The 17,405-nt window shown below is 35.9% G+C and overlaps 1 protein-coding gene across 1 annotated transcript in view; it reads right to left on the bottom strand.

Annotated features, from left to right (window-relative positions):
- The window catches only part of STARD6 (StAR related lipid transfer domain containing 6), a 37,559-nt gene that overhangs the window by 6,828 nt on the left and 13,326 nt on the right, over positions 1-17,405 (bottom strand). The window contains exons 3-4 of the mRNA XM_025365589.1: positions 5,679-5,805; positions 378-495 (exon numbers count right to left, since the gene is read on the bottom strand). Coding sequence (XP_025221374.1) covers positions 378-495; positions 5,679-5,805 — 245 coding nt within the window. The remainder of the gene's footprint in view (positions 1-377; positions 496-5,678; positions 5,806-17,405) is intronic.

Below are 17,405 nucleotides of genomic sequence, written 5' to 3'. Positions count from 1 at the left end.
AACAGTTTTATCAGTTACTGGATATGCTCATTATAAGCAATTCAAATATAAAATCATATCTAACAATTAATTTTGTTTCTTCGGATTTTAAAAACGTATACGTGAAGTTTTAGGCTACAAGTATCTATCTATATTCACTGCTACATGATATATGCTACAAAAGTCTAAGAGATGTTGTAAACATTGACCATTATATAAATGGCACCTTCGGAGTGTCACAGGCATATCTACATGATACGTGTACTTGTTGATCCTACTGAGTAAACTTAAAAAGGAAATAATTATAAATATAATTTATTTGAAGCTGTGAATAAAGGGAAAACATTTATTAATGGTTCATAGTAATTCCAAGATATGGGCAAAATGCTTCAACTTACAGCTGATAATGTTCATATTTCCTTCGTAGCGCTTGATGTACACTAAGTCGATAAAGTCTCGAGGGGAAATGGAGCCCATGGCAAAACTTTGTGTAATGGTATGACATATGAATGTGTCCTGCAACAAATCAAACCATAAAGTAAACAACCATTATTTAATATCTATTCTTTGTATTGTTTCCCTCCCAAATTTTATTGCATATGATTGGCCTCCATTTGGAAAAAGCAGGGCTTTGAAATTTTAAGACCTCATCACCAAATCAGCTTGGATTTTGAGTGTTAAAGGAGCATTAAATCTATGAGTATAGAAAATTCAAGAAGCAATCTTGAGATCATCTACTCTTTCCATTTTTAGATGGAGAAATTGAAGCCTAACAAATTAAATCGCATTCACAACTAGAGATAAGTAAAGAAATAGAACCCAGGTTTCCTGATTCCCCATATAGCACTATTTCTACTACTCCACAAAGGTTAAGTAATATATTCTGAAAAATACATTGATTTAGCACCCTGTAGTGTAAGGTCTAAAATTAAAGACCAATGTTGGTCTTGAATGGCCTAACTACACATTCCTTTCCCTCTTCATTCCTGCAGATAAGATCCCCTAGCCAAACAATCCTCCTTCTTAACAGGACCAGCATGGTTACTATTTATCCCTGTTTAGTGGTCTCAGTTCCCTGCTGGCCCATGGAATCATTCAAACAAGACAATCACATTCCTCTGCAGGAACCAGGGCTCATTCTACCCTGTTGACACAAAGGCTGCCTCCCACAGCCCCTAGGTGTTCACTCTGTTCCTATGTTGCCCTGTGTTGCATAGTTTGTTCTCCCTTCTTGGTCTGTGATCAATGATTAATAAACTTCAATCTACCTCACTTGTCCATTGGTGGGTATTATGTGTTTGACCATCCCCATAACCCTAGAGTGGGACTCTCTCCCTCACCAGTAGGTTGAAGAGGAGGCAGTTAAGACACATCCTTGAACAGGCGTGGTGGCACATGCCTGTAATTCCAGCTACTTGGGAGGCTTAGGTAGGACGATCGCTTGAGCCCAGGAGTTTGAGGCTAGAGTGAGCTTTCATCACAACACTGCACACTAGCCTGGGCAACAGAGTGAGACCCTATCTCTAAAAAGAATAATAATTATAAAAATAAATAAGTAAATAAAACATACTCCTGGAGATGAATACTATAAATCTTTACAGAAAGGGAAAATAATTCTAATTTAGAATTAGGAGACCAGGTACAAGTCCTCGTTCTACCACATATTGGCTGCATTATCCTTGAGTAAGTCACAAAATCTCTCTGAATTTGTTTTCAGGTTTTTGGATGTCACGTCTAGTATTCTTTCTATTATACCATATGGCTTGAAAAAACAATAGAAATACCTGAAGTGCTAATCGAACTGTATGATTAGTATTATAAAACGATGAATGAAATAGTTAAATTTTTGGATTTTCATTTGTGATGCCCAGTGGTTCTCAAATTGAATGTTCAAATCCCAAGAAGATCATGGACATGTGCTTTTTGTGGATAGGCACTTCCTCTCTACAAAATAAAACTGATTTACAAGATGAAGATCAAGGACTTTCTACAAGATGAAACAGATTTACCTTCATGGGCTTTTCTACAACTCTTCTCTCCTAGATTTTAAGATGAGTTTAATAAAAGTAGGCAAAATTACAAAGTTCTAAATAAATGATAATTTGATGGCAGATATGTGGGACATTTATTTATTTATTTATTTACTTATTTTTGTTTGATAAATGAAATACAGGTTGGAGACTTAAAGAACTAAAGGCCTAGTGATCTGAAATTTTACAAATGCAATCATTTGTGAAAATCATAAAAGTTAGTTTTATTCCATCATTCACGTTTCTCTTTTAAATAAAGCTACTATTAGCCAAAAATCTAGGACTCATTTTTAAAAACAGCTTATTGAGTATAATATACATACCATGAATTCACCTATTTTAAGTATATAGTTCAATTAATTTCCCAAAGGAAATTTATTTGTGCAATTTCACTACAGTCCAGTTTTGGAAGACTTATCTGATTCCTCTCTGCCTGCATCAGTAAGCCCTATTGACTCTATCTCTGTATCTTTGGGTTTCCTGACTTACCTCCCTCTCCATGTCTTCAACCCTAGCACAAGCCACCATGATGTCTCATTTAGATTACTCTCATAGCCTCATAACTGTTTGTGCTGATTTCATTCTTACCCCCTTATAATCCATGCTTCTTTCAGCAGCTGTCTCTTAAAAGTGTAAATCAAATCAGTCACTTCCCTGCTTAAAACACATCAATGGCTTCCCACTGAATGTATAACAAAACTTCTCCCCCTGACCTTTGATACTTTTGCAGAATCTGATCCCAGCCTAACCTCTCACCTCTTAACCACTTTTCTCCTTGCTTTTTATGGTCAAACCCCACAGATCTTGTTTATCTTCTGATTAAACACTGCCAAACTCTTTCCACCTCAAGACCTCTGTATTTGCTTTCCCCTATGTCTGCTATTCTCTCCCAGATCTTTCCATGTCTATCTCCCCAACCTCCATTTTGTTACCCAGGTTTCTAATGTCTCTCACTCAGACTGGCCTTTCCCAATTCTCTAGCTATAAATTAACTTCTCCTGGTTATTGCCTATACTATTATCATTCATAACACTTATTCTTACCAATCCTAGCCTTCATTATCCGATAAGTTTTAACAAATTGTTTATTTGTTTATTATGTGTCTTCTGGTGAGAATATAAGTTTTGTGAAAGCAGGGACAATTTCTGTCTTCTTCTCTTATGTGTCCCTAGTGAACTGAAACAGTATGGAGTTCACAGTAGCTGCTCAAAAAGTATCTGTGAAGTGTGAAGTATTTGTGAAGTGAATTAATTAGTCAAAAGAACATAAACATCAGTCTGGGAGAGTTTGGAACAAAGTCAGGATTCCCCCAGAAACAGGTTTCCTAAGACGGAGAAAACACAAACAACTGGAATGGACATATTACTGGAAGAGAGGAGAATCATCCCTCCATCCCTCCAGGTGGTTATTTATTTATTTGTTTGTTTTTGAGACGGTGTGTCACTCTTGTTGCCCAAGTTGGAGTGTGATGGTATGATCTTGGCTCACTGCAATCTCCGCCTCCTGGGTTCAAGCGATTCTCCTGCCTCAGCCTCCCAAATAGCTGGGGTCACAGGCACATGTCACCATGCCTGGCTAATTTTTTGTAGTTTTAGTAGAATCAGGGTCACCATGTTAGCTAGGCTGGTCTCGAACTCCTGACCTCAGGTGATCCATCCGCCTCTGCCTCCCAAAGTTCTGGGATTACAGGTGTTAGCCACTGCGCTCAGTCCCAGGTGGTTATTTTTACAATGGCCTTAATAAATAAATGAGATATCTATAGTGTGCTGGACCAAAGTTTGGAATCACTTATCCCACTTCTTCATCCTTGTTTCTACTTGTGATGTGGTTTGAATTTGTGTCCCTGCCCAAATATCATGTTGAATTAGAGGATCAGCCTGGTGGGAGGTAATTGGATCATGGGGCAGACTTCCCAATTGCTGTTCTCATGAGTGAGTGAGTTCTCATGAGATCTGATGGTTTAAAAGTGTGTGGTACCTCCCCCTTAGTTCCCTCTCTCTCCTATTCTGCCATGGTAACAGAAGAGTTACCTGTTACCTCATGCCAAGGTGTTCCCCTTCACCTTCTGCCATGATTGTAAATTTCCTGAGGCCTCCCAGTCATGCATGCTCCTGTGAAGCCTATAGAACTGTGGGTCAGCCGGGCGTGGTGGCTCATGCCTGTAATCCCAGCACTTTGGGAGGCCGAGGCGGGTGGATCACGAGGTCAGGAGATCAAGACCATCCTGGCTAGCATGATTAAACTCCGTCTCTACTAAAAATACAAAAAAAAAAAAAATTAGCCAGGTGTGGTGGCAGGCGCCTGTAGTCCCAGCTACTCGGGTGGCTGAGGCAGGAGAATGGCGTGAACCTGGGAGGCGGAGCTTGCAGTGCGACAAGACCCCCCTACTACACTCCAGCCTGGGCAACTGAGCAAGACTCCATCTCAGGAAAAAAAAAAAAAAAAAAGAACTGAATCAAGTAAACCTTTTCTCTTCATAAATTACCCAGTCTCAGGTAGTTATTTATAGCAGTGTGAAAACAGACTAATGCAACCTCTTTTTGCCATGTATCATTATTCCTGTCATTTCATTCATTTTTTCTCCTCCTAAGCTTTCATTCTGCCCTTACCTCATACTGATCCTTTCTTCTGTCTCTCTCTAAACCATACTTTCCTCTCACATTCTCTCTTCTCTCAACTTTCTACTCCAGTTACCTTTATTTTCTCTTTGTTTTTATTCTCTTTGTATCTATTTAACTGAGATAATATATTTGAAAGTGTTCCTAAACTTCAACCTTCTATATAATGTTATTTCCTTACTTTATCTTTACTGATGTGGTTTGGTTCTGTGTCCCCAACCAAATCCCACCTTGAATTGTAATCCCCACATGTCAAGGGCGGGACCAGGTGGAGATAATTGGATCATAGGGGTGGTTTCCCTCCTGCTGCTCGGTGAAGAAGGTGCCTGCTTCTCCTTTGCCTTCTGTCATGATTGTAAGTTTCCTGAGGCCTCCCCAGCAATGTGGAACTGTGTGTCAATTAAACATATTTCCTTTATAAATTACCCGGTCTTGGGTATTTCTTCATAGCAGTATGAGAACGGACTCATACACCTACTCTTAAACATTATATGCCGTTTGTTCTTTAAGTCCTTATGGTATGTGTCTGCATTGTTCCTGTTCTCATGATAGTGAGTGAGTTCTCATGAAGTCTGATGGTTTAAAAATGTGTGGCATCTCCCCCTTTGCTCCCTCTCTCTCCTGCTCTGTCATGGTAAAATGTGCTTACTTTCCCTTCACCTTCTGCTATGATTGTAAGTATCCTAATATCTAATGTAATATGACTAAAATAAGTCTTACAGACTTCCCATCAATAAGACATACTTAACTTTTGTTTTTCATGTAATGGAGGTGAATCCCTGAGTTCTGTTCCCTTATAACAAATGGCACACATTGCAAGAGAGGTTACCAGATTCAAAATGTAATAATGCATTTGCAAGCAGAATAAAGCTAATTGGAATTAAACTCTTGGAAAGTAGGGAAGTTTTAAAGCTTTTCTAAAGACTTCAAGTCAATTTGAAACTATAAAATACTGTGTCTACATAACATAGTTTTAATAAACTCAACTCACTAAGGTATAAGCTAAAAATATATTAATGTTCTAAAAGTCCAGTATTAAACAACAAATTACCGAATCAATCCTGTGTACCATATCGTACACTTGCAATGATTTATCCCATGTAACTCTCTCTCCAGTTTGGTAGAGGAAATCAGATAGTTTAGCTGCTGATTCTGGAATTATCCCTTCAACACGATATCTACATTAACAAAATCAAGAAAATCCAAAGCTTACAAAGTTTAGTCTAAGCTGAAAATATAATACTTTCAAAGCATAAAGGTAGGCTAATTTAGCAAACAGCAATGAAGAAAACTTGAAGGTACTATCAGCAATTCAATACATTAATATTCAATTGGAAGTAGCAAGGTTTATTTAAATATGCATTGCAATAAATACCTTATTTTAAAATTCATCTTTCTATAAGTAGGCTATTAGTTATTAAGTTTTTGGGGAGTCAAAATTTACAATGGGATTTTTGCACGGTGGGTTGGCACCCCTAACTCCCACATTGTTCAAGGGTCAACTATAATGCTTTATTGAAACACAGACACACTCATTCATTTATATGTTAACTCTGGGTGCTCTTGTGCTATAATGACAGAGATGAGTAGTTGCAAGAGACCATTATGAGTTGCAAAGCCTAAAGTATTTACTCTCTGTCCCTCTACTGAAAAACTTTGCCAACCCCTGATTTAGGGTGTCCACTCAGTGGCTAATCTTTCATTTTCCAGTCACTTTGTAAAGGTAAGAAAAGTACAAATTACAGTTATATTATATGGCTGTAAGGCAGAAATTATTTTTTCGTTCATGAACAATTAGAAGGTTAATAGCTGCATAAAACTAATAGCAACAAAGAAACAAAGAGGACCAGCCAGAAGTTTAACAGAGAGAAGCAGAGAAGATACAGCTAAAGTGACCCACTAAGAGCACACTCATCCCTGGGGTCTGGATGGCTGTGTTTATGCACAGGCTCTCCTACTCAGTACCAATCAGGGCAAGATGTAATGCAGACTTGTAAGTATTCCCCAAGCCACATTCAGATTGATTAGCAAAGAGCTGATGCCTTACTGACTCAGGCACATAAGTATAGTACAACCTTTGATGCATCACTGACGGGAAAATAATCTATTCTATCCACTGTAAAATAAAATATACTCATAGCTGGGTCTAGAAGACTGTGTATGCTGAAGGCTGCACCGTCTGAGGAGAGACTGGTGACAAAACTTCCAAGCTACCAGTCTCTGGCTAAATCCAGAGCAAAACCACAAAACTCCCTGAATTACAAAAGCAGTCTTCAATCCACATACATATTTGACAGTAGAAGGTAAAAATTACCACAAAATGGCTTATGTTGACCAAGGAGTGATCCATGGGAAGCCAGGCTAAAAGATAACTGCAAGTAAAAAGTCAGAGCAGAGATATCAGAGGCTACAGGCTGTGGGGGAAACAGACTTCACAGAATTAGTCCAGTTAAATCACCAAACAGATAAACAAATGATCAAACTCATAACCACAAACCCAGGATGGGTGGATGGAGTCAGTATCCAGAGTTGCTACAATATTTTACCTAAAATGTTGTTTTCAACAAAAAACTGTGAGTCATGCAAAAAAACATGAAAAGTGTGACCTATACTTAGGAAAAACAGCAAGCAGGAGAAACTGCATTTTAGGGGGCCTTATCACATAAAGATGTTGGAATTATCATGTAAAAAATTTGGATGGGTGCGGTGGCTCACTCCTGTAATTCCAGCACTTTGGGAGGTCGAGGCAGGTGGATCATGAGGTCAAGAGATCGAGAGCATCCTGGCCAATATGGTGAAACCCTGTCTCTACTAAAAATACAAAAATTAGCTGGGTGTTCTGTCATGTTCCTGTAGTCTCAGCTACTTGAGAGGCTGAGGCAGAAGAATCGCTTGAACCCGGGAAGCAGAGGTTGCAGTGAGCTGACATCACGCCACTGCACTCCAGCCTGGCGACAGAGTGAGACTCCGTCTAAAAAAAAAAACAAAAAACTAAAAGCAATGGTTGTAAATATGTTCAAAGAACTAAGGAAAGCAGGCAAAAAAAAAAAAAAAAAAAAAGAAAAGAAAAATAAACAGTGCCTCAGAGAAATGTGATATGCCATTAAACACATCAACATATACATTTTGAGAGTACCAGAAGGAAAGAACAGACACTGCACTCCAGCCTGGATAAGAGAGTGAGACCCGTCTCTAAAAACAAGAGAGGATAGAGAAAAAGAAAAATATGCACAAAAATATAGAAATAAAATAATAACTAAAATTTCTACAAATTTGTAGGAAAACACTACATTCAAGAAGTTCATTGAATTCTAAGTAGTACAGGTGGAAAAACATCCACCTCCAGATATATCATAGTCAAAAACCTGAACATGAAAATAAAAATAAAGTCTTGAAAGCAGTTAAAAAAAAAGGCATTACATAGAAGGGAACCATAATAAGACTGACAGCTGGCATGTCATTAGAAACAATGGAGGCCAGAAGGAAGTAAATGACATTTAAAGAGTTGAAGAAAAAAAGCTACCAAAAAAGAATTATATATCCAGCCAAGTTATCTTTCAAAAATAAAGGTTAAACAAAGACATTCTGAGATAAAGAAAAACTGAGAGAATTTATTGGTAGTAGTCCTGCCTTACAAAAAATACTAAAGGGAAGTTTTTCAGGTGAAAGGAAGAGACACAAAATAGTAATTCAAATCCTTACAAATAAAGAGTTACAGTAACAATAGTGTGTAGCTAATGTTACAAGACAGTATAATTAAATATTTCTTCCCCTTTCTTCTATTAACTGATTAAAGACAATTTCATAAAACAATATCGATAACATTTTATTGGGCTTATAACATATAGATATAATTAACAATAAACACAACAGAGGGGGATGGAAATAAAGCTATATTTGAATAAAAAAATAACAGCAGATAGTAACTCAAATCCATAGAAACAAATGAAGAGAACCAGAAATGGTAAATAAGAAAGAACATATTTCTACAGCTATATTCCTATATAGATGTATTCTTACAGATATATATGTGTATTTAGAAGGGTAAGATAGAAATATCTTTAAGGATGTTTGTATTCTCCTATTAACTTCTTTAAAATATAATGTATAAAGCAATAATTATAACAATATGGTATTTGTAACATATGTAGACATAATATGTACAACAAAAAACAGCACAAAATGTTGGGGAAGGGGCTGGAACTATATAGAAGTAAAGCTTTTATATCTTAGTAGAATTAAGTTTGTATACATCTGCAGTAGATTCTTATGAGTTAAAATATATATTGTAGCTCCTAGAGTTATTACTGAGAAAATAACCAAAAAATGTAGTTCAAAAATTATTAAAGGAATTAAAGATGTTACACTTGACAAAGCCTACTTAATACAAAAGAAGATAGTAAAAGAGCAGAGGAACAAAATAGTCATGAGACATACAGAAAACAAAATAAATGTTTGAAATACAGGAAAAATGACAGACATAAATACAACCATACAACAATAACATTAGGTACGACTGGATATGACACACATAAATACAACCACATAACAATAACATTAGGTGTGACTGGATTAAACAAGCCAATCAGAAGGTAGAGATTGTCGACAGTATTTCTTTTAACCCCAAACAAGTTCCAACTATATGCTTGCTGTCTACAAAAGATACTCTTTAAATTCAAAGATACATATAGGTGAATGTAAAAGGTTTTAAAAAGATACACCATGCAAATGGAACCATAGTGAGCTGAGGTGACTCTACTGGTATCAGATGAAGTAGACTTTAAGATAAAAACTATTAGCAGAGATAAAGAGAGATATATTATAATGATAAAAGGGTTATCCGGTTCGGAAGATGTAATAATTATAAACATATATTCATCTAATGACAGAGCCTAAATACATAAAGGGAAAATGGACATATCTCAAGGGAGAAATACATAATTTCACAATAATAATTAGAGACCTCCATAGGTCATTTTCTTTTTTCTTTTTTGAGATGGAGTCTCCCTCCGTCGCCCAGGCTGGAATGCAGGGGCGCAATATCGGCTCACTGCAAGCTCCCCCTCCCAGGTTCAAGCCATTCTCCTGCCTCAGCCTCCCAAGTAGCTGGGACTACAGGCGCCCACCACCACGCCTGGCTAATTTTTTGTGTTTTTAGTAGAGACGGATTTCACCGTGTTAGCCAGGATGGTCTCGATCTCCGGACCTCATGATCCGCCCATCTCGGCCTCCCAAAGTGCTGGGATTACAGACGTGAGCCACCGCGCCAGGCCCAGGTCATGTTCAATAGTGAACGAAACAATCAGAAGAAAATCAGCAAGAATATCGAAGACTTGAACAACACTAGATCTAAGAGACACCTATGGAATACTCCTAAAAATAGCGGAATACATATTCTTCTCAAGTGCATCTGGCACATTCTCCAAGAGAGACCATCATTCAGGCAATGAAACAAGTCTCAAATTCAAGGATTGAAATTTTACACAGTATTTTTTTCCATCACAGTGGAATTAAATTTTAACAACAGAAATTTGGGAAATTCACAAATATGTAGAAATTAAACAAAACATTCTTAAATAACCAATAAGTCAAAGAAGAAAAATTAAGTCAAAGAAAAATTAGAGAATAATTTGAGATAAATAAAAATGAAAACCCAGCATGCCAAAACTTACAGGATGCTGCAAAAGCAGTACTTACAGGAAAATTTATAGTTGTAAATGTCTATTTTTTTTTTTTTAAAAGAAGTTCTGAAATCAATAACCTAGCCTTTAATTTTAGGAAACTAGAAAAAGAAGAGCAACCTAAACCCAAAGCTAGCAGAAGGCAGGAAATAATAAGGATTACAGTAGAAAGTACTGAAATTGAGAATAGAAAAATAAGAAAATCAACAAAAACACAAGTTGTATCTCTGAAAAAGATAAACAGAATTGATAAATGTTTAGCTAGATGGACTAAGCAAAAAAAGAGAATAGACTCAACTAAAATCAAGACTGAAAGTGAGGACTACTGACCCTATACAAATAAAAAGGGTTGTAAGAGAATAATGATGTGTCAACAAATTAGATAGCTTAGATGAAAGGGACAACATCCTAGAAAAGCACAAATTACTGAAACTACTTTAAGAAGCAATAGAACATCTTAATTATCTATAACAAGACAGAGATTGAATTAGTAATCCAAATAATCCCCATAAAAAGAGCCCATGCTCAGATGGCTTCACCGATGAATCTGATCAAACATTTAAAGAAAAATTTTTACGTAAATTCTTCACAAACTATTCCAGAAAATAAAAGAGGAGGAAACATTTCCCAAGCAAATTTTAGCTTGATATCAAAACCAGATAAAGACATCATAAAAAAAAACTATACCCCAGTATCTCTTATGAATATATATGCAAAAACCTTCAACAAAGTACTAGCCTACCAAATCTAGCAATGTATAAAAAGGATTATAAACCATGACAAAACGGGATTTATCCTAGAATGCAAGGTTGGTTTACCCTATGAATTATCAATTATTATAATACACAATTTTAACAGGCTAAAAAACAAACCCACATCATTTCAATCGATATCCAACACCCATTCAGGATAAAGCATTCATAAAATGAGGGGTATAGGGAAATGTCCTCAACTTGATAAAGGGCATCTATGAAAAATCCACTGCTGCCGGGCGCGGTGGCTGAAGCCTGTAATCCCAGCATTTTGGGAGGCCGAGATGGGCGGATCACGAGGTCAGGAGATGAGACCATCCTGCCTAACACGGTGAAACCCCGTCTCTACTAAAAATACAAAAAATTAGCCAGGTGCAGTGGCCGGTGCCTGTAGTCCCAGCTACACCGGAGGCTGAGGCAGGAGAACAGCGTGAACCCGGGAGGCGGAGCTTGCAGTCAGCCAAGATTGCGCCACTGCACTCCAGCCTGGGTGACAGAGCGAGACTCCGTCTCAAAAAAAAAAAAAAAAAAAAAAAAAGAAAAAGAAAAAAGAAAAATCCACTACTACTAACATCATACTTAATGGTGAAAAATTAAATACTTTTCTATTAAGATCAGGAATAAGACAAGGATGTCCACTCTTGTCACTGCTATTAAACATTGTCCTGGAGGTACTAACCCAGGCAGTTAGGTTAGGAAAAGAAATAAAAGTTATCCAGATTGGAAAGGAAGAAGTCAAACTCTTCATGACATGATTTTTATATACAGAAAAAACAACAGAATTCACTAAAATAATACAACTAATAAGTCCAGTAATGCTTCAGGATACAAGATCAATATACAAAAATCAATTTTATTTCTATATACTAGGATTAAAAATTTTTTAAAAGTAATTCAGAAAACAATTCCATTTACAATAACATCGAAAAGATTAAAGCCTTGAAATAAATTTAACAAAAGTCATTGAATGGTGTTAGAGTAAAATAAAAAAAAAAAAGAAAAAGTTTAAGATATATACTGAAACTTATAAAACATTTTGAAAGAAGTTAGAGAAGCTCAAAATAAACAGAGACATCCTATGTTCAGGTATTGGAAGACTCAATATTTTTAAAATGGCAATAACTCTCCAAATTGAACTACAGAGTCAAAGCATCTTTGTTAAAATCCCAGCTGACTTTTTTCTTGAGATGGAGTCGCTCTGTTGCCCAGGCTGGAGTGTCTAAAATTCATATGGAAATGCAAGGGAACCAGTATAGCCAAGACAGTCTTGAAAAAGAGAAAAGTTGGAGGACTCACACTTCTTAATTTCAAAACTTACTAAAAGGCTATAGTAATGAAGGTTGTGTGGTATTGACATAAGGATAGACATAGAGATCAATTGAATATAATTGAGCACCCAAAGGAAACTCCTAACGTATACAGTCAATTGATTTTTGACAAAGGAGCCTAAACAATGTAATGGGGAAAGAAGAATCTGCAACAAATAGTGCTGGGACAATTGGACATTTACATGCAAAGACATTGAATTGGATTCCTACCTCACACCATACAGAAAATTAACTCAAACTGATCACAACAGATCTTTATGTAAGAAATAAAACCATAGATTCCTAGGGATAAATCTTTGTGACTGTGGGTCAGACAATTAGTTCTTGGATTCAACACCAACAGAACAAATAACACAACAGAAGACTGATAAATTGAACTTCAACAAAATTTGTAAAAATTGTGCTTCAAAGGACACCATCAAGAAAGTGAGAAGACAACCTACAGAATGGGAGAAAATAGTTGCAAATCATATATGTGATACTAAAGTCATATCCAGAATGTATAAATAATTCTTCCAACTCAACAATTAAAAAAAACCCAGTTTTTAAAAAAAGAGTTTGGATAAATATTTATCTAAAGAAGATATATGAATGGTCAATATGCATGTAATAAGAAGCTTATGGTCACAAGTCATTAAGGACCTGCAAATCAAATCCACAATGAGATACCATTACGTACCCAACTAGGATAGCTATAATCAAGAAGACAGATATGAAAAATGTTGCTGAAGAGGTGGAGAAATTGGAACCACTGCTGTTAGGAATATGAAATGGTGCGGCCACTCTCTAAAATGGTCTGGCAGTTCTTCAAAATATTAAACATAGAATTGCCATATGATCTAGCAATTCCAGTCCTAGATCTATAGCCAAGAGAAATAAAAATATATGTCCACACAAAAATGTGTACACAAATTTCATAACAGCATTATTTATAATACCTAAAAGATGGAAGCTAAATGTGTATTAACTGATGAATAGATAAACCAAATGTGGCATATCCGTACCATAGAACATTATTCTGCAATAAAAAGAAATGACGTACTGACACAAGCTGCAACATGGATGAACCTCAAAAACATGATAAAAGATTTTGTGAAAGAAGCAAGTCACAAAAGATCACATAGCATATGATCTCCTTTATGACATGTCCAGAATAGGCAAATATAAAAGGCAGAAACTGTCACCTAGTCACCTGGGGCTGGGGTGAATTGGATAATGGGAAGTAAATGCTAGTAGGTACAAGTTTCTTTCTGGGTGAGGAGAATGTTCTAAATGAAATTATGGTGATCCTGGTACAACTCTGTATATATACTAACAAACACAGAATTGTACACTTAAAGTAGGTGAAATTTAGGGTACAGAAACTATCTCAATAAAATTGTTAAAAATGAATTAGTTCCACAAGTTTTTTTTTCTGAATTAGAGAATGACACTAGATTTATTTCTCATCTAATCTATTGCATAAAAACAATTACAACAAAAATTCTTAATGTCTCTAGAGTAGGTAGAAAACCTATATTTTATCTAAATAACTTGCTCTAACCTGCAAACCAAAATAAGATGATTCAGTAATTTATAAACTAGTAATCAGTAATTATTTTGTTATCATATCTCTTAATTATCAATTTGTATTTATTCATTATAAATATATTTCCCAATTTCCTGCTCTGCCCACACCCAGTATTAATTATAAACCAGCTGATGTTAATGGTGGAGTTATTGATGATACTGATGTTACTGATTTTTTATTTGTGAAATAGAGAATTGTGTGAAATGACCTAATATAAACCCCAAATTCTATTTTTAAAATAGTGCTACAATATTCATCATTGAACAACATAACTTTTTGTTCCTTAAGTTTTTCATAAAATGGAATGGCAGCAGAGTTTGAACAACACTTTCCAAATTATTATATTAATAATATCTGAATTATTTTTGTAGTTAAGAAAAATTTTAAGTTTGGGAAGATACTGAACCAGGTTTAAGAAGATATTTAAACTGGGGGATTTTTCATTGTTCCTCCAAATATATCTACACATTATGTAGAACAGGATGAATCCTGAGCTGTTAGAACTCTTTATTTTGGTCACAGCAACTTTATTAATTACATTTGTTACTTTAAAAAATGTTTAACCTGTGATATGGTTTGGTTCTGTATCCCCACCCAAATCTCATCTTGAATTGTAGCTCTCATAATTCCCATGTGTTGTAGGGAGACCTGGTGGAAGATAATTGAATCACGGAGGCGGTTTCCCCCATACTGTTCTTGTGGTAGTGAATAAGTCTCATGAGAGCTGATGTTTTTTATAAGAGGTTTCCCCTTTCACTTGTCTCTCAATCCTCTCTTGTCTGCTGCCATGTAAGACATGACTTTCACCTTCTCCCATGATTATGAGACCTCCCCAACTACATGGAACTGTGAGTCCATTAAACCTCTTTCTTTGGTAAACTGCCCAGTCTTGGGTATGTCTTTATCAGTAGTGTGAAAATGAACTAATATAACCTGTTTAAACCTGAATGCTTTAATTTATAAAACTTACAAACTGTCTCACACATCTGCCTCAGAATGTAGAATAGAGGATTAAATGTAGTAGTGGTAATGATGGTGGTAATAAGTAGTAATGATGGAGGAGAAAGTAGTACGCTAAACAAGCATGAAATGCATAAAGGCAGAAAACGTACATTCTGCTAGAATCCATCTCTGGAAACTCTGCCTTCATTATTCCACAGATACATCTGACAGTTTTGATGAGGTCAGAGAGAATTATGATTAAGAAAGTACAGCCTCTGAGGTAAAGTCTTGGTGTCTAAGTTTTTGTCTCGCTAACACTAGCTAGGTGACTTGGAGATAGTAACTTACACAGGCCCTTATTCATTTGTAAAATGGGGAAAATAACAGTGCTTACATTGTGGGAAATATGAGAAATACATTTAGAAAATGAAAGAAAAGTATTTAGCATAGTGCCTGACATATAGTAAGACATTACTGTTCACTGCTTCTAACACTGAGAGAAATGTGTAGACCCGTGTGCTGGTAGGTCTATATTTCATCCCTTAAGAGCAGAAAGGAATGAAATTCCAACCAAAGAACTGCCCCTCTTTCAGGCAAATGCTTAAAGCTAACCACAAAAGGCCCTTTTTGAGTGGCAAATTATTAAGAAAAGGCATAAGTGTTGAAAAATTATCTTGTTTTTTTTGTACTGCAGTTATAAAATATATAACTTTCCATTTGGTAGCCAGTATAATATAACTAAAGTCCATAAATTCATTCAATAAATATTTATTGAGTGTCTTAGTGAGAGACACTGTTCTAGTGCTAGGGATACTGCAGTGAACACAAGTGATTTATCTCTAGTCTGGTGACTATTAAAGTTAGTATCCCCATCAAGTTTGTATTCTAATAAGAGAGACATATAATACATAAGAAAACAAAGAAAATAAATTTCATATAGTGAAAAGTGCTATGAAGAAGATAATAGCAGAACAGTGTAGTTAATAGAGGTTGAGTGTGTGTCTATTTGGAAACTTTGGCCATGTGGCTAGGGTCATTCTGAAGAGGAGACAATGAAACTGAAATCTTGAAAATAAACATGACATTAGCCTTGGAAACATTTTGGGGAATAGCTTGCCAGGCAAGAGAAGAGCAACTAAAAAGGCTCTGAGATGGGTTTAAGTTCAGTGCATTCAAACAACAGAAGTTCATTGTGGCTGTAACACAGGGACAATGAAGAGAAGTGGTCAGAAATGAGGTCAGAGAGGTTAGCAGGGCCCAGATAGTTACCTGCAGGTCATGATAAAATCTTTGGACTTATTTCAATAGGTTTTGGGGAAACAGGTGGTTTTTGGCTACATGGATAAATTCTTTGGTGGTAATTTCTTGAGATTTTGGTGCACCCATCACCTGAGCAGTGTACACGGTACCCAATGTGTAGTCTTTTATCCATCATCCTCCTCTCACCCTTTCCCTGGAGTCCCCAAAGTCCATTATATCATTCTTAAGCCTTTGTGTTATCATAGCTTAGCTTTCATTTATAGGTGGGAAAATATGATGTTTGGTTTTCCATTCCTGAGTTACTTCACTTAGAATAATGGTCTCCAACTCCATTCAGGTTGCTCTGAATGTCATTATTTTGTTACTTTTTATAACTGAGTAGTGTTCCATGGTTTATATATACCACATTTTCTTTATCCACTAATTGGTTCCATATAATTGCAATTGCAAATTGTGCTGCTATAAGCATGTGTGTGCATGTGTCTTTTTCATATAATGAGTTATTTTCCTCCGCATACATACCCAGTAGTGGGGTTGCTGGATCAAATGGTAGTTCTACTCTTAGTTCTTCAAGGAATCTCCATACCGTTTTCTATAGTGGTTGTACTAATTTACATTCCCACCAGCAGTGTAAAAGTGTTCCCTTTTCACATCCATGCCAAAATGTATTATTTTTTGATTTTTAAATTATGGCCATTCTTGCAGGAGTAAGATGGTATCTCATTGTGGTTTTAATTTTCACTCCCTTGGTAATTAGTGACATTGAGCGTTTTTTTTTTTTTTTTATATGTTTGTTGGCCATTTGTATATCTTCTTTTGAGAATTGTCTATTCATGTCCTCTGACTACTTTTTGATGGGATTATTTGTTTCTAACTTGCTGATTTGTTTGAGTTCTTATAGATTCTGGATATTAATCTTTTGTTGGATGTATAGTTTGTGAATATTTTCCCCCATTCTGTGGGTTATCTGTTTACTCTGCTGATTATTTCTTTTGCTATGCAGAAGGCTTTTAGTTTAATTAGGTCCCATCTATTTATTTTTGGTTTTGTTGCATTTGCTTTTGAGTTCTTGGTGATGAACTTTTTGCCTAAGCCAATGTCTAGAAGAGTTTTTCCAGTATTATTTTCTAGAGTTTTCATGGTTTCAGGTCTTAAATTTAAGTCTTTGATCCATCTTGAGTACATTTTTGTAAATGATAAGGGATGAAGATCCAGTTTCATTCTTCTACATGTAGCTTGCCAATT

This window comes from Theropithecus gelada, chromosome 18 (genome assembly GCF_003255815.1).
Source record: "Theropithecus gelada isolate Dixy chromosome 18, Tgel_1.0, whole genome shotgun sequence".
In the NCBI taxonomy this organism is placed as follows: Eukaryota; Metazoa; Chordata; class Mammalia; order Primates; family Cercopithecidae; genus Theropithecus; species Theropithecus gelada.
The sequence above is the reverse complement of the archived record's forward strand: the minus strand, read 5'-3'. Positions and strand labels throughout refer to the sequence as shown.